This window comes from Choloepus didactylus, chromosome 9 (assembly GCF_015220235.1).
Source record: "Choloepus didactylus isolate mChoDid1 chromosome 9, mChoDid1.pri, whole genome shotgun sequence".
NCBI classification, from domain to species: Eukaryota; Metazoa; Chordata; class Mammalia; order Pilosa; family Megalonychidae; genus Choloepus; species Choloepus didactylus.
Genome location: NC_051315.1, coordinates 119,953,851 through 119,972,069, shown reverse-complemented (window position 1 = coordinate 119,972,069; position 18,219 = coordinate 119,953,851). Strand labels below are relative to the sequence as shown.

Here is an 18,219-nt window from a genome sequence, read left to right as displayed (position 1 = left end):
GGAACCAAATAGTGTTACTTCCACTGTACCCTATTACTCAAAACCATCACCAAAGCCTGCCCACATGCAAAGGGAAGCAAACAGTCCACCCTCTTGATTGGGGAGTACCAAGTTTCTGCAAGAGCATGTGGGACAAGGGATGCTTTGCAGCCAGCTTCAGAAAATACAGACTTCCACAGACAGATTCTGGTACCAGGTCTTAGGGAGAAGAAGCTATGAAAAGTGGTCACTCATAGAAACTGAGACTCTGCTGACATCACCAAGGGGCAGCAGGATTTACCTGCTGCTGCCTTACTCACTCTGACCTCATCTGAACTCAGTGACCATCTGAACATTCATTGAACATGTGCTATTTCCAGGTACTACACTAAGCTCCTGACATGGATTATGTTATTCAGTCCTCATAGCAATCTTATTAGGTAGGTTCAGAAGATTAAAGAAGTTAAGTAACTCCCCCAAGGTCCTGTGGTTAGAGGAGAGCCCAGATCCAAACCCAGCACCCTTATGTTTCCCTGTCAACCAAGGCTGCTAAGAAAGGGCTGATACTTTATGTTCTACATAGATGATACATGAGTCCATATTTTTTTCATGAAATGCGTTATGTTTGTTCAGATTATTTTTACCACGTTTTCAAGGTGGAAAAGTTGAAAAAAATTCTAATTAAATAATATATACTTCTTTCCCACTGACCCAAAAGAATGGGGAAAAAGTAAGAAAAAGTAATTCCCCAATGTTGAGTTCTGCTGTGTGCTTGTTTAAAAGGAGGTAAGGTGTTTTGATGACTGTGATATTCAGTTATTATTGAGTCATATTTTTTTTCTTCAAAAAAATTCCATGGCCTCAGGAAGAACAAACTGATTTTGATTTCTCTTACTGCAAAGCTTACTCTGACATTATATGTGATTGTCATTCTTGATTTCTCTCGGAGGCATGGTTGGCCCCCCTGGACCCCCAGGGTTTCCTGGTCATCCTGGGCTTCCAGGAGCAGCCGGTATTCCAGGGGGAGCAGATTCTGCTCCAGGAAAAGCAGGGAACCCGGGACCACCTGGTTTGCATGGAGCACCAGGGCTGCAGGGACCCCCGGGATCAGATGGTAAAGTGATCCTCAGTCACATGCGTTGGCATTTACATGTTGCATTGGATATTCAGTGTTTTTCACACAATGAGATGAGTGAAGTCAGTATTACTAAAACTCGTTTTACAAATAAGTAAACTGAGGTTGGACTATTACATTAATAAAATTATGTGAATTTATTTGGTTGGTAGTTTAAGCGGGAGTGATAGAATTTTGGTAAATTAATAAAATTTTCATTCTTTAAAAATTTCATTCTTTAAAAAAAAGCTTGGTTTTTATTTTATAAGCATTATATATGAACCTGGTTTAAAGAGCCAGTTCTATGAGACCTGTTTGGAGAAACTACAATTCCAGGCAGGCATATCTCATATTCCCTCCTTCCCAGGGGCAATTATGCCCACACACATAGCTGGTTCTTTTTGTTCTTGGCCTCTACATCCTCATTTGGCATGTTTGTATTGCAATTTCTTAACTTTTCAGTTTGAGCAATATCTTTTGATTTCCATTTATATAAATATAGATGGAATTCAGCCCTCTTTCACCCTCTACCACCATCACGCCCATGCACAATTTCTACTCCCACAGCATATCAATATAGTTATCGTAATTTTGGTTATAAAAATATTCAATATTTATGCTGAATGGTTATATAAATTTTATTTACTAGCTAAGCCATATAATACTATATTTTATTCTTTTTCAGCACAACATTTTGCTACTAATTGTCTTGTTTGCATTGTGTGCTTGCTTAGATTTCAATATACTTAATGCTGATTCAACTTCAAACCACTCCTTTGTGTAAATCTCCCCATAGTATATTCTAACTCATTAAATATTCTACCAGTATCTTCTCTTTGAGTAAATGACTCTTGGAGCCTTTTGACCTGTTCCAATTAGGTCATGTTGCACTTTAATCTGCTGCTGAGACCCTGTTTTGAGACCTTCCTTCACCATTATCCTTTGAATTTTCATCACCTCTCTCTCTCTCTTTTTGTATCTCCTTGTTTCTCAGAACCCATGTATTTCTTTTAGTGGTTTACTCCCACATTATACTTCCTGAGAAAGGGTATAGATAAGAGGGTAAACCTAGAGCATCTTACTCTAAAAAATACCTTTATCCTATCAGGAAATTTGATTGATAGTTTGGCTGTGTATAAAATTCTAAGGGGACTCTTTTTCCCTCAGGTTTGGAAGGCATTCTCCACTGTCTTCTAGCTTCTAGTGTTGCTGTTAAGAACACGAGTAACATTTAGATGCTTGATTCTTTGAAATCTCTTTTCCTCTCTGGAAGCTTCTAGGAGCTTTTCTTTGTTTTAGGTGTTCTTAAATTTCATTGAGATTTGCCTTTGTGTCAGTTCGTGTATTTATTTGTGGTGCACTTGGTGGGCAGTTTCAACCCAACACACAGCCTTCATTTCTGGAAAAATTTCTTGAAGAATTTCTTTGAACATATTCTCTCCTCCATTTTCTTTCTGGATCTCAATATATTTTGATGTTAGAGACCCAATCTTACGTGTCTTTTTCTAATATTTATTCTATTATTCTCCACCTGTTTATATTTCCGTGACACTTTTAGGAGATTTCCTCATCTCTATCTTTCAACTCTCTTTTCTTAATTTTTGAAATTTCTTCTATCATTGTCTATTATTTTTTATTTCTCAGGATTTGTTGTTGCAGTTTTTGTCTTCTAATGTTTTCTTTTGCAGTAGCCTGTTTTCATGTCTGATATTTTAGTTGCATAGTTTCTTTTTAAGTTTTCCTTTTACTTCATAATCTTTTTCATCCACATTTTTGGGTGTTGTTTTTTCCTGCTGTATTTTTTGGAAAGCAGAACTTATGGTGTAAGCTTTTTACTGTCTTATCTTACAGAGACATCAGGAGAAGGCAGAGCTTATTATGTGTGGATTAAATGCCATCTTTTATCTGAAATTTTGCTTTTACAAGCCTTGCCTTGTGCTTTATTCACTAGCCAATAATTGATAATTGAAGGAGAAAAAAGATCTTTGCTGTACACTTATTCTTAGTCTTTTGTTTATTTTTGTGTATTTGTGGTCTCTTACCTTGGTCTGCAACCCACTGAAGTATGACCGAGATGAGGGATGGCTTTATAAATGGTTATGGCAACAGATGTCTGCTTTGACAATTGTATGGTCTTTTTGTGTATATGTTCTTATATCAAATATAAAGAATCATAGGAAAAGAATGGAAGAATGGGGCTAAGAGGGGACACTTAAAGAGAGAATGATAGTGCAAGAGACATTATGTTTGTTCTATGGAAGGCATCCATAAAAACCATGTGTTTCTCTCTTCCCACCCCCCACACACTGTAAAGTTATATATTGTAGTGTTGGGGCCCCTGGACTACAAGGAGTAAAAGGCACAATGGGTCCTCCAGGAAGAAGAGGCTCAAAAGGAGAAAAAGGCAAGTATGCATCAACGATAGAATTTCTAGAAGACAACAACATGTAGAGATTGGGGGCATATAGGAAAAGTACAGTGTGGCATTCCCTTTAGAGTGTTAGCCACATCAGTTGCCCCCATGAATACTTTGTCTCGTTATGTGCTTAGGAAGTAATTAAAACTACCAGAAAAGTCAAATCTTTATGTGAGTATCTTAAAAAAAGTATAAAGGAGACACTCACCTGCCATGGAGTTTCCCTCAAAATAGTGACTGTCCTCAAAGGAGCTCTAGAGTCCTTGAGAGACAGAACAGTGTTAATATTTTATTTCAGTCTTTCTCTGTGGGGTCACATATTTCCTAGACTCAACAAAGACCCATTGCTCTGTGTTATTTGGTGCCTTTCTGACCCACTGAGTCAGGTGGCTATGAGAGCATAAATGCAGCTGAGGAATTTGACTACTTATTGTTCAGAGTTTATGCTCCAACCAATTTTTGTTTTGTTTTGTTTTCTTCGGTATAAACCAAGTAAGAGACTTAAACTTTTAAAAATAAGAAACTTTTTAATGTTGAAAGTTTCTTCAGTAGAATTGGACATAAGCTTTCCACTTAGAATTTCTCAGATTGAGTTTATTAAGACACATAACGCTGTGTATCTAGAACCCAGGTACCCACCCTGCACCGCCACCCCATGCCCCCAAGCTGCACCGAGCCCCACATCTCACATTATCATTCGTCTGCAGTAAGAATTGTGCACATCTGACCCTTTTGTTTCTTTATTCAAATGTTGGTTTTGTATAGTAAAGACCTTATTGTGGATTTTATTCAGGAAATGTGACAAAGCTACATTTTACCCTCTGTCTAGGAATCGAAGGACTCTGTGCCTGCCTGCCCGGGCCCATGGGTCCACCTGGGCCTCCAGGACTTCCGGGGAGGCAAGGCCCTAAGGGAGACTCGGGGGCCCCTGGGTGGCTTGGAGACAAAGGTGACCCAGGCCCTCCTGGTGCTGATGGATCTCCAGGGCCACCAGTGAGTAACTCCTACCAGTCATGGTCTTTCAGTCCACAGAGGTAGATGGAGATTGAACTCAACTGTACCTCTCTCTGATTTATAGTGTGATATATATTTTATGTCTTGAACTTAAAAATATACCAGTTACCAAAAAATAATCACCTATATTCATGTATGCATCCATCCATCCATCCATCCATCCATCATCCATTCATTCAACTAATATTTATTGAGTGCCTGCTGTGTTTGAGGCATTGTTCCAGGTGTTGGGGATATAACAGGGACCAGAGCACAGTCTGTGCCCTTGCGGAGCTTCCACTCTGCTGGGAGACAGACACCATAAAACAGATAAACAAATAAACATCCAGTATGACAGGTGGTGAAATGGCCACCACCACATAGTGTGCCGTGAGGGGAGACAGTGTGTCTCAGCACAGTGGGAGATACTGCGCTAGGAGGGGTCGCAGAGCATGGGGGGCTTCATAGATGGCTGGGATTTGGGCTTTTACTCTGGATGACATGGAAAAGCTCATGGAAAGTTTTAAGAAGAAAGTGGCATGATGTGGCATTTGTTTTAAGTGGGTCATTCTGGTTGCTCTGTTGAGAACAGACCATAGGAGGCAAGGGGTGGGCATGGGTGGGCAGCAGGGAGATTAGCTGGGGGGGCTATTTCTGTAATCCGAATGCAATATGTTAGTGGAATGATTAAAGTGGCGGCACTGGGTGTGATGAGAAATCAGATGCCGGGTATGTTTTGAAGGTAGAGCCAGCAGATTTGCTGTTAGATTCGATGTGGGATGTGATGCAAAGAGAAATGAAGGATGACACCAAGATTTTTGGCTCGAGGCATTGGAAGAAGGCAGTTGCTGTGTACTGAGATGGGAAAGACAATGTGAGGGGCAGGTGTGGGTGGGGAAAGTCTTGTTTGGGACATTTTAAATTTGAGGTACTCTTTAGAGAAGCAGGTCGAGATGTTGGGTAGGCAGTGGGATGATACACAAGCTAGGAGTTTAAGCAAGAGGTCCAGGCTGGAGATAGAAATATTGGACTTGTCATGCCAGAGAGCGTATGAGCTCTATCTTGAAATGGTTGTCGTTTCGCTGACAATTATGAGTTGCTCAGGTGAGGCACAGCCTTTGGTCTCTTCCACCCCTCAGAATAAAATCCCTGCCTCACGGAAACACTCCTGCGGAGGCCGGAGACAGCTCTTCTCTCCCTATTTATTAAAGAGACTTAATCCTGGGGTGAACTGGGGCCTAACTGTCAGCCCCCAAAACTTTTCCATTTCCCCAGGAAGTCAAATGACGGTGGTCTTTCTGAACTTCACTTGTCCATTTATGCCACATATATAACCAAATCTGCCTTGTAAGTTTGTTGGAAAGAATTCCCTGTCTCATCATCACTTACGACTCAGCATATTCAATAATGATAAGAATAAAAATAACATTTGACACATATTGACACTTCCTGATTTCCAAAGTTCTCCTGCTGTCTAGTTTATCCATTTCTACTAAGAAGTCCTTCCCCCCACGTTTTTGTTGCCTCATAGGCACTGTTACAAACAGGGTGCTCAACTGGAGCGATACTCTTGTGATTTTGAGTGGTGCATGTGAAACTATTTTTTTCTCCACATCGTATGCTTCCCAACCATTTTGCTAGTTTGCATTTTTATGGCCATGATATACATTTTTAGTTTCTTCTTCACTCTTACAGCTGGAGGCTGGCATTGTGCTTGCTTCAACTCATACTCCCCTCCCCTTTATGGGTCATTGCTTATAATCTAGGACAGGATGATTAAAAAGATCATTAAACTTGTTTGAACATATTGTTAGATTGTAAGAAAATAAGACAAGGTAGGGACTGTGTGAGCCAAGCAAATGGTCTGCTTAGTCATTTTTTACTGCCTTCCAGAATCTTGGCCTTTCTTGATTATTGAAGTCACTAGAAAGGTAACCTTAAGTTACATGTAGTGTTTCTGTAACTGTATTAGATTTAGCACGTGGGCAGGCTAATGTACCCAAAGTAGGTTTCCAGGTTTTTGACGTGGCCTTATTGGCAATCATATGTAACACAAAACTGTGACCCAAAGAGTCATGTCTCAGAGCAATGCTGAGGACAAAAGCTGATAAGCCCATCAGCCAAAATTAGTTGTTTACTTGCTGTACAGAGGGAATGGGGAATGTTTTAATAATAGCAAAGATCCTTATTTTCCTTTTCCTTACTCATCAACTTCTCCCAATATCCCACTTATCTCCATGCCTCCCTCCTCACAAACTCATCCTTAAACCTCCATCCCCAGCTCCAGTGGCAACTAGAGTGGCAGCTCTCCTAATTCTACATTAGAAGGTCCAAGACACTTGAAAAAATTCTTTATAACATTTTCTTTTGTGATGGTTTAAGACTCACAGGAAGTTGCATAAGCTGTACAGTGTTCTCATGTCCCTTTTCCCCCAATGATAATCTCTTACATAGCCATAGTACATTGTCCAAACCAGAAAGCTGACATTCATACAATTCTGTTAACACAGGTACAGACATTATTCAGATTTCACCAGTTTTTACATGCAGTCCAAGAGTTTTGTAAAAGGAAGGATGCACTTTAAAGTAGGGAAGGCGAAGAAAACAAGAATGCCAAGCCAGCATCTTTAGAAATGATTTAGGGGTGAGGAAGAGAGATATTAGATATGCAAAAATGTGAGTAACTTTTAACTGATTATAATTAAGCTCCTGTTTTCATTAAGGGAAAACCTGGTGTTTCGGGACCCCACGGCGACAGAGGGGAAAAGGGCGACATGGTTGTATCGAGATTTAAAGGTGCGCATAATCAATCACCTAGCTCCCTGCCACATATGGATAAAATATGAACAATCTTGAGTGATATGTCAGCAATACTCTTGTGTTAGTTTCCTTTCTGACCACAGATCAATTCTATAGCTAATGAGACTTAGAATAATTGAAACTGCTTGAAAAAATACTCCATGCCCTGCATAGGGTCTTACAAATGGTGAACCCCAAATTCTTTCTCTTATTAGAAATCATAAATACTTCTTTAGTCAAACATGCACATTGTCATTGTGGTGAACTTGGGTTTGAATCGTGACATTCTTGGACTCAGTGCCTATTCACTACATCATAGTATCCTCTATTAGTTGGGAACGTATTTTGGTCGTAAGTGACAGAAAGCCAGCTTGAAGTAGTTTGAGAAAATGAATGTAATTTGTTGACTCACCTGAAGAAAGAAGGGTTAGACATAGGGTTGGCATTGGGGACAACTGGGCGTAAGGGCTCCAATGGCTCTGGGATGCTCTCCCTGCATCTTGCATTTTTCATTGTTTCATCTGCATTTTTTTTTCTGCAGACTGGCTTTCTCTGGTCTATGGGGTATGTGTCCCCAGGCAGCTCAAGGTTCTTACAACCAGGGGTGAAAGAGAATTTTACCTTATTAGTTCCAGTTAGAAAAAAAAAAATTCAGAAATGATTGGATTAGTTTGGGAAAGGTGCCCCATCATATTCCCCTATTCGTTATGGCCAGGGGATGGATTACGATGTTTGGCGTAAAACGTTGAGGGGCAGATGCTCCAATCGGCACCACTGCACACAACCTCCTTGTTGGAATGGGGAAGGGAACATCTCCCCAGTAAAGGAATTCAGTGGGTTTGGTGGCGGTCATTCTCTCTCGTGACTTTTGCATGGTTGTCTTTGTATGGTTTGCACAACTGAGGTACTCACCCACGCAGTCTTTATTTTTAGTCCTTTGTTTCCCCCCACAGTCACCCACTGCTGATTAAGGGTTGACTGTCTTCTGGCCTCTGTCTCCAGGGTGCAAAGGAGAAAGAGGCCCTGATGGGCCCCCGGGATTTCCAGGGCAGCAGGGACAACATGGCCAGGATGGACGTGCTGGAGAAGGAGGAGATCCAGGACCTCCGGTATGGATCATTCTTCTTCTGCTATAGGATTTCATTTTCATTTGTAGTCACACAGCTTCTACTTCTGCTTCTCAGTTCACCAAGGAGTAACTCAGTAAAGTATCATCATGCTATAAATGATTCACCTTTCAGCTCACTGCCACGCAAAGATGATGTTCATAAAAGCTATGACACATTGGAGAGTGTCCAAATTCTTGAGTGGCAGTTCATTCATAACAAGACTTAATGACCCGTCTTTGTATCATTCTCATGATTCTTATCATTCTGTCGGTATATGTGTCGGTAAAGAAAGGCCTAAGAAAAGCATATGGGGCATGACCAATGCTTAGGAATTTAAGCTATCTTGGGCATATGAAACAATTTTGAATGCTTACGGTGTCACAGAAACTGGGCCAGATGTTTTATAGACAACAGTAGCCTTATGAGGAGCAATTATCTTTCCAGTTTTATGGTGAGGAAATGGAAGGTTCAGGGTAGGCTGCTCAAGGGCACCCATCTTGCAGGTAAGGTAAATAGGGATGAAGACTGGTCTGTTTGATTCCAAAGCCTGTGCCATTTCCACCAGAATGTTCTGCCTGCCATGTGCAGTAAAAACCCACTCTGAGTGTTGTCATAGAGAAGGCCCATGCTCTGATTTTATAAAAACTCCTTTGGGCAAAATACATGTGAATAAGAGAAGCTTGGAAATCGGGTGAGATGGGGGTCAAAGCTTTCTGCCTCTTGGCTCATATCAAGTACGTGAATGATCTCTGTTTAGACTAGATAATCTTGATTTAATTCATTCATCCACTTAAGAAACTAAATAGAAGCCTATGTCACTGAGCAGTAATTGACATCATATACTAACCAAATTATGAAAAACCAAAGTGTGTTTACAGACCAAATTGGGAGAGGGGTTTCTACAACACACATTGAGGGATTGTCTTCCTAGGTTCTCTGAAACAATCCAGACCCACAAGACTATCATAGACCATATTGGGGGCCAACCTCTTAGAAAGACAGAGGGCTGGCAGTGCAACATCCGGCATGCCTCGTATCTCATGTGCAGGGGTACTTGCAGCCCTTCATTCAGCACTGAGCTCCAGTGCAAGGGGACGAGTCCACCATGGGTGGATGCAGGAGCTGCCTTGCCTTGAAAACCTCCTTGCCCACTGGAACAATATCTCCATAGGCATGGTCTCCATAAGGGACCTGCCAGTTCCAGGAGCCGTCATTCCGGGAAGCCTCAAACGAAGGCCCCCCAACAGGTCTCTATATTCTTCAGACCAGATGCAGTTGTAGCAAACAGGTGTACACTTTATGTTAAGCCATGTTGCCTAGTAATGTAGTTGATATGCCATTTTCTGTTGGGTTTCCAGAGGAACCGAGCTAGATGGTTAACCAAAGGTCAAATTTTCATGCAGAAGGGGAAAGGATTTGTTAACTCTTTACCCACATATTTGGAGTTGTGATGGAGTCTAACTATGTGCCTTCTCATAAAAATGCAGGAAAATAATTTCGAATATAGAAGAACTTAATTTTGAAGTCCATCACCTCCCCCAATTTGCTTATTTCTATGTTTTGTAATCTTTGATATTAGAGTGTGGTTCTGCATGAAATGTCTTATTCTGTATTTGAGGTATATTCAAAAGAGTGGGGAAATAATTGGAGTAAAATTATTATTATATATGTGAAATATTAAGACAAATCCCAGTTCGTTGTTTTAAATTGCATCTGCCGCTGATTCAATGTCTCTTGGAACAATGGACTTTCTGTGCATGGTTCTGTAGCCTGCAATGACTGCTTTGAGTTCATGGATTTCAAAGATTGATAATTGACTCATGGTAACCTTCCCAGGGGGATCATGAAGATGCCATCCCAGGTGGTAAAGGGTCTCCTGGACGGCCAGGCCCCCCGGGCAGGACAGGACCTATGGGACCTCCAGGACTGGGATTTCCTGGTCCACCTGGAGAGAGAGGGCAGCCAGGAGCCCCAGGCCGCCCAGGCGTGAGGGGCCCTGATGGCTTGAAGGGTCAGCAAGGTAATTTGGGATGTTTTTGTCGTTTGATGCTAAGGTGAACGTCTCTTCCAGCCAAAGTTATTAGAGCTATGGCACAACAGCTAAATAATATCCCCTCAAGACGCTGTTCAAACCTGGAATGTAGTTAAACAATCAAAAGCATTACAGCATGATCAATATTTACATGCTAGAAATGTTAAGCTTTGTTGTTGCCTTTTTGTTTGGCATACCGAAATTGCTTTTCATTCATTACTCAGTGTCATTGAATACAATCTATTAAAATTATGCACCAAATATACATAGATATATGTGTGTGTGTGTAAATTCAAAATATATTTTTACAATACTCTGATACAATACAGTGTATTTCAATTTTTTAAAAACCCACTGTATTTCATTTAAAATATATATCACTTAATCCATGAAAATTCATTTGTTAAGTGTTTTAGGGAGAAGAAAAAAAGGGGCTTTGAATATATCTGAGAGTTATGTGAATTTCAAACAGTGAAGTGACTTGCAAGATAATAGCTGAAAACTTTTAAGAAGATGGGGAAAAAGATTTATTTTTTCTTTTCTTTTCTTTTATGATATGAACATTTCTTGGACAGTGTTATTAATTGTGGAATTTCAGAACAAAATAATATCTCTGGTTCTTGCTTTAACAATATTAAAAGGTAAAGAAAAGGCAAATACTTTGTTATTTGAGAAAATTTAAGATCATGGCCCGGAATCAAAATCTGACATTATTTATCTAACATGTTTTCTAGTTTGCGAGCATATGAGATAATACATTATGAGCCATTATTTTTATTATAAAAGAGAAACATTCAATTTTAGAAGGAGAAGGGAACTCAGAGATATCAGCTTTGGAGTCTTATTTTCCTCACCAATTAAACAGGTGGATTATGATAATCACATGCAGAGTTGTTAAGAAAATAAGAGACAAATATACTAGAACCAGCTGGCCCATAGCAGTCCCTCAGTAAATGGTAACTATTGTTAATATCTAGCCCAGTCTCCTCATCTTCATAAATCCCCCAGAGTCTGAATAGGACCCACATCTTCTGAACCCAGTGTTGGATGCTTGCTGCTAGTTCATGATTTATCAAAGCTTCTGATTACATTCTATTAGAGAGGGGCCTATAAAGACATTATTTGCTCTAGGTTCTTAAAACTGATGCTTCTGAGAATCAGTATTTTTCTTATTCCTATTATGCTTATAACTGTTCTGACAGTTGACATTCAAATTTCAGGTCAGATTCTTCTAGAAATTTAGTATAAAAGCAGTTTAAGTGACCTAATGACACTTGTGAGTCTTCTTTTCCTTTGAATCCCATGTATATTCTATGCAGAAAGATCTTGAGCAAGCTTATTATCATTGGGACTCACACTACACTGAGCTATCAATTGTGTGAATGCCACTTTTATTCTTTCTCATTCCAGGTGACACAATTCCTTGTAACATAACCTACCCTGGGGGGCCTGGCCCTCCAGGTTTTGATGGACCTCCAGGTATGATCAGTGAGAATTTACTGTTCTTATACATTTCCACTAGTAAAAAACCCTGCAAGACAGATAAACCAGTAGCTAATCCTCAGGTAAGTAGTCAGGATATTTCTAAAATTCTTATAAGGCTTTGAAGGACTGTGGGAAAACAGCGTTTGTAGTAATTTGCAGTTGAATCTCTAATCTACTGGTCTGGGGTCTACCAGATGGGGTTTTTTCATGTCTCTGTGCAACAAAATTTACTTTGATCTAGTGTCTGCCCTTTGAAAGTTTTAAAACTAAATCTTTCTTTTCCTGTGCCCCAGGAGTGGAAAATGAGTGTTTGCTTACTGGTTGTAAGTTTTACTTTATTTTGCTTTCCAAGAGAACCAAACTTCTGAGTAAAAACATTCTGAAAAATGCCCATCTCTCCACCTCTCCAATTGAACTTTTATGCAATTGCTTCATTTGAATTAATCACTTATTTTTAGCTGCATTAAACCCAAATCTAGATAAGGGATGTTTTCCTAATTCTTTTTTTATTTCCCTGGAGTTTACTTATATTGATCAATTAAGTACTAGGATGACTTATTAAATATGAACTTTCTTGTCCTACATCGCTATAAAAAGTATTGAAAGTTGAATGATGAATAAATCTGTATCACTCTCTATAACCATTAGCTATTGTCACAGTAATGTTGTATAACAACCTCAAAATCTCAGTGGGCCACAACAAATATTTATTTTCTCTCTTACGGGGTCTGCAGGTTGACCGGGGTTCAGCTGATCTAAGATGGTCTCTGTAGGCTTGGTCCCAGACCTCAGATCAGGTTCAAGTCTGCAATACAAATGTCACTTGGGGGCCAGGCTGAAGGACAGCGGCCCCAGGGCATGCTCTTTTCCATGTTTGCAGAACCCCAGGGGGCAGGCCCAACTTTACAGTCACATTCACACTTGTGTGTGCATCATAGGCACTAATATCCCACTGGTCAAAGCAAGACACGTGACCAAGCCCCAGGTCAAAGCCTGGAAGTCACCACACCCATCCCAAGGCAACATCAGGGGTGCCAGGGATAACTCTACATCAGGAATGAAGAATTGCTAGTTGAATGAATGTTTATTTACTTTTACTGCTACGTTGTCGTGGATGGAGGAAATTATGGTTACTTTCAGCACCTTTATCCTTAAGGAAAGTGAACATTCAAACTTTAAGCTGGCAATTGTAACTCCTTCAAGCCCATGATTTACAAATTATTTTAGCTGAGATGGTTTCTAGTAAGAATTTGCAGTTTTAAAAAAATTTCTTTTGCAGGTGTGTTTTGCCTATACCTCGTTTAATGCAATAAGGTGCAGAGAAAGTAGTTTTGTCCTTTCCTCCGGTGCTTTCTTCATCATGCCAGACACTGGCTACGGGCCTTTGCTCCTACAAGGACAGGCTCTGGCATGCATTTATTAGACTTATGGGAAATTATTAAAAAATCTTTCTGAATAGTAGTATATGCCCAAAGACTTTCAGGAAGAACCCTTTACTGTATGGCTTTTGAGAAAGTACCTTATAAAAATCACTCTCTTTAAAGCATTTATTTTGAGCACGGCTCATAAAATGATTCCTTAAACCAAGAGAAGCTCATCTTATCCTCCACAAAGCAGAAGTACTCTAGAAAAGATTTAACATAGATTAAAACAACAACAAAAACCAAACCCATCACCTCGTCTTGTTCTCATTAATTTGTGTTTTATTGAGTCTGTGTTTTATGGTTTTTTTTTTTTTTTTTTTTGCTTGTTTAGGTCAGAAGGGATTTCCCGGTCCCCGGGGCTTTCCTGGGAGGTGTTTTGATGGGCAAAAAGGTCATCCAGGCAAACCAGGAATATCCGGAATACCAGGTCCGCCTGGTAAGTGAAATGTTTTTCCTGCTTTGGGAATGTATATCAGGAACTTGAAATGCCTCTAAAAACCAATGACTTTAATAAGGAAATGGCTCTGGGACCTGTAGATAATGGGGAAAATAGTTTTTCTTGCAAGATTAGGTCCTTAGCTGTATTTTGATAACTTTTTTGCCATGATAATTTTCTAAGTTTCCAGGGCTCCTTCCCCCCTTAAACACATTATAGACCATTGTTAGTCTGTAATGTCATAGAAACTGCCCAGTCCAGACAAAATGTTTGCCAGAGAATGAAAATAGAGATATATCCCTGGCTTGTAGAAAACACAAAGTTACAATGTATTTCCCTACAAAAATGGCCAAAAAAAAAGATTTCCCTAATAAGCTACTCTGAAATTTAGAAAACTGCTCCTGTATTTTTTTAAAAACATATGTTTTTATTAAAGTAATAGTTCTATATATGTATTGGTTCTGTACTTGTACATTTAACAGTTAAGTTATTATTACTTTTTTTCATTGTTGAATAGGTTTTCGTGGTGATGTGGGAGATCCAGGTTTCGGAGGTGCAAAGGGGGCCTCCCTTGTTGGGCCTCCCGGTGTGCCTGGTTCACCTGGAGTGACTGGTTGGAAAGGAACCCCAGGTGACCCAGCTTATGGCTACCCAGGACCTCCGGGAAAGAGGGGTCCATCAGGGGTGCCAGGGACGAAAGGACCCAGCGGTGACCCGGGACACGCAGGGGCTGCAGGTATGAGGTGTGCAGCCAGCAAGGTTCAGAACAGGCCACTGGAGAATATGTAGACTATCTTGCCTTAGAAATCTAGAATGTGAAATTTTTATCCAAGCATCTTCCCTCATAGATGGGACTACACTGAAAATAACCTGCATCCCCAGTTGCTGCCTTTGCATTTTATTAGTGTTTTATTTATTTATTTTTTTAAATCCAGGGCAGCTCACTGTGGCTCAGTCAATTCAATTCGATGCAACAGCCCCTGGACACCCGCCTGCAGTGGGCTCAGGGCAGTGGGTTAGTGGTGTAGAACGCTGGGGAGCAGGGACGGGTGTCTTGCCCACTGCCCACTTCCCAGTTGAAGGGGGGACAGGACAGATCAGAGATAGTAAGACAAAGAGCAGCTCAGATGGACGGAGCGGTGTGGGCTGGAGTTCAGGGAAGCTTCACGGGAGAGCTGGGGGCTGAGCCCATTTCAGAAGATGACGGGGCCGAGAGGCTTTGGCTCCCGGGGGACAGCAGGCAGGGCCCCGGAAGTCTGGAGAAGGGAAAGAGGGCCCCCCACAGATTCACATCCTGTTCTGGAAGAAACTAAGGATTCCTCTGGATCTGCCCCAGAGTTTCGCAGATTTCAATGTATTCAAAAAGCATCTTGGATGGGGGCAGGGATTGGGGTGCCATTAAATTCTCAGTTTTCTGGGTCCTGATTCATCACATCTGGGGTGGGGCCCAGAAGTCTGCACTTTAAAGAGCACCTTGGATGATTGGGAATGAGACATGGACCCCAGCACAGACACTGGGCAACACTGTCCTGGCTCTTTCCCAACAGCGATGGGCCAGTACTCGTGCAGAACCCAGCACAGCCCAGGGCACATGGAGGGGTGGGGTTAGGTGGATGAGCCATTGCCCTCAGGGAGCTGACATGGAGGCTTGGGAGTCAAAATATTCACATACAAAGAAATAACTCACTGGAAAGTAACAAGATAATACATTATATGAGTCAACAACAGCAATTTTGACCCATAATCCTACTATCCCACTTGTGAAAATGTTTCCTAAGGGAACCATTCAACAGAAGGGGGAGGTTATAGACATGAAGATGCTCTTATAGACATGAAGATGCTCTTAGATTATTATCCACAATAGAGGAACGTTTGGAAACAATAAAGACCGTTGGGTTATATATAAATATATAACATACATGTATTATGTATTTGTGTGTGTGTAAATATATATAATCTCCAAATACTATCTATTAATGATTAAAATTTTATTTGTAAACATTACAACAGAAAGGAAGACATTTGTAGATTCACATATAATGTGAACTAATTCAACAACTGAATGTGCACTGTGATTACTGTTTTTTAAATGTAGACATATGAAACAAAATACGGTGAAAACACAGAAAAAGAAAATAGATTTTTAGGTTAGGGTGTGGAATTATGGGGGTTTTATTTCTGCTTTTAAAGATTATGATGCTGCCTTTCCAATAAAGATAAATTTAATAGTGCAAGTGATGAAATAGCTTACAAAATGCAAATCCATATGGCGCCAATTGGGTTTGTAAGTATTCTAGAGATTTGGTGTAAAATATGCTGTAAAGTTGGAGGCTAATTAAAATCAGGAAGAACTGCATGCTTTTCTTTTTGCATAGGCAGTGTCTTTGTTGGTCACATAATCTTATCAAGTAACTCACTTAGCAATGTGTGATGTTTCCATTCATTTGGCGCTTGCTACGGCTTGTGATAAAATCCATTTAGAGGCTTAACTCATTTGAGCACGGAGCCGGGATCAGAGTGTTTGCTTCTGGTATTGACAGGCACGAACAGGTCATTGTAGGCCATCTGTATGGTATTATGTCTCGGATGTCATGAATGTGTTGTGCCATTTCAGGGCCAGCTGGCAATGCAGGATTCCCAGGTCTCAAAGGGCCCCAAGGCAGGAAAGGGAGTACCGGCTTCCCAGGTATCCCAGGTGCACCTGGCCATTCCTGTGAAAGAGGCACTCTAGGGATGCCGGGGCCACCGGGACTTCCCGGGGCTCCAGGTAGTCCAGGTAAGTGTCACAGGTGTCAAGAATGGTGAAGAGTCTAGAATGTCACCCTGCTTACAAATTAGTAAGCCAGTCTGTTGCTGTTCTGTGGATGCTGGTAGAAGCCAGGCTCCCGGGTCAGAGACCAAGGACTTTATCACTCAAGGCACAGACGCAGCGTGAGCTTCTCGTTGGTTGCTTTGTGTCTGTTCTCCATGTCAGCCAAGTCCCACAAGGCGAGGAAGGTGGGCTGCATGGAGGCTGCGCCAGGGAAACTGCCGCTTTGGCAGCCTGCAAGGAAACCTGCTTTTTGTATTGGGGGCTTCTGTCAAGGTCACTCACTGCAAACACGACCTTGAGAAGTAGGATGGGGAGCTGTCAGCACCCTGCACTCTTGGTACACCCAGCAAGACAGTTAACAAGTGTGAGAGAGCGTCTCCTAACCCAAAGTGTTATGGGCTGTTTCCAATGTGATCTTCATTTCACCATGCAGATTGTTGGCTCTTATTTAAATCTTATTGCTTATATCCCAATGTCCTACACCTCTCCCAATTCCTGTACACCCTCTAAGGATCAAAACGAGAGCGGGGCAAAATCTGCCATTGCCACTTTATTCTAGCAGCAATAGTTACAGACCATATTGCTCAGATTTTTACAATTCCCTCATCACAATTAATAGTTTGATGAAAGTTCACTCTGCCAGAGCTTCAGGAAGCACCTGGAAACTTTTCATTTATTAATTCCCCCACCCCCCTGATAGTGCAATACAAATAACACATTTGATCTTTACCCCTATCCATTTTCTATTTATAAAAAAACTCTTATTTATAATTTTCAGGCATCCCCCCTGGGGGGTGGGGGGTGCAAGAGGTCTGCCTTTCTTTTTATAACAGCCAGAAAAATAAATCCTTAGACTGATGGAAAGTTGCTACTGTTGTTTTAGCTGATAAGTATTATTTTATTTTTATTTGTCACAGACATGATTTACGCTACCATGAATATGTTTTTCCTAACAGTTTCCAATCTTTGTATATTGTTTGTTGTCACTGTGTATTTTCTCAGGTGCCCCAGGATGGAAAGGACAAAAGGGGGATTTAGGACCTCCTGGACCAGCTGGAATGAAGGGCCTCCCCGGTGTCCCAGGCCTGCCAGGGGCAGACGGGCACCCAGGCCCACCAGGAATCCCAGGCCCCTCTGGGGATGAGGGGCTCCCTGGACTGCCAGGCCCACAGGGTGGGTAGTGCTTTTACATCCCTTCCCAATCCCCAATATACTTGAAACCTTCTGCCACATAAAGCCTGTTACATATGATGATACTAACAGAATTTACTGTTATAGTGTCCTTCCCTTAGTGATACCTCCCTTCTTGTCCTATGTATTATTATCTCCAGTGGCAGAATGCTTTGGTGTAGGGAAAAGGGAAAAGGGGGTGAGAGATTTTATGGGTTCACAGAGCTCATAAACACTTCTGCTCAAGGGCCCGGGTAGCACCAATGAATTCCCATTCCCCAGGCCTCTTACAATAGTCTGGGATCAGGACTGAGAAACATCAGGGCCTGCACCTCGGGTCTGTAGGTTGGAAAACAGACAAACTGGGGGGGAGGCGGCAGAGCTATTACATGTCATGCGATCCGTAATGGTTGGTTGCCTTTAATACCAGGTGAGAGCTGGAGTCTCTAA

At 41.2% G+C, this 18,219-nt stretch overlaps 1 protein-coding gene across 5 annotated transcripts in view; it reads left to right on the top strand.

Moving 5' to 3' along the window:
- COL4A4 (collagen type IV alpha 4 chain) overlaps window positions 1-18,219 on the top strand; it is a 141,912-nt gene that overhangs the window by 77,076 nt on the left and 46,617 nt on the right. For all 5 annotated transcript variants that reach the window (XM_037848455.1, XM_037848454.1, XM_037848453.1 and 2 more), the window contains 11 exons: window positions 929-1,093; window positions 3,408-3,497; window positions 4,339-4,502; window positions 7,226-7,298; window positions 8,304-8,410; window positions 10,247-10,430; window positions 11,853-11,921; window positions 13,683-13,787; window positions 14,305-14,523; window positions 16,402-16,563; window positions 17,602-17,772. In XM_037848455.1, coding sequence (XP_037704383.1) covers window positions 929-1,093; window positions 3,408-3,497; window positions 4,339-4,502; window positions 7,226-7,298; window positions 8,304-8,410; window positions 10,247-10,430; window positions 11,853-11,921; window positions 13,683-13,787; window positions 14,305-14,523; window positions 16,402-16,563; window positions 17,602-17,772 — 1,509 coding nt within the window. The remainder of the gene's footprint in view (window positions 1-928; window positions 1,094-3,407; window positions 3,498-4,338; window positions 4,503-7,225; window positions 7,299-8,303; window positions 8,411-10,246; window positions 10,431-11,852; window positions 11,922-13,682; window positions 13,788-14,304; window positions 14,524-16,401; window positions 16,564-17,601; window positions 17,773-18,219) is intronic.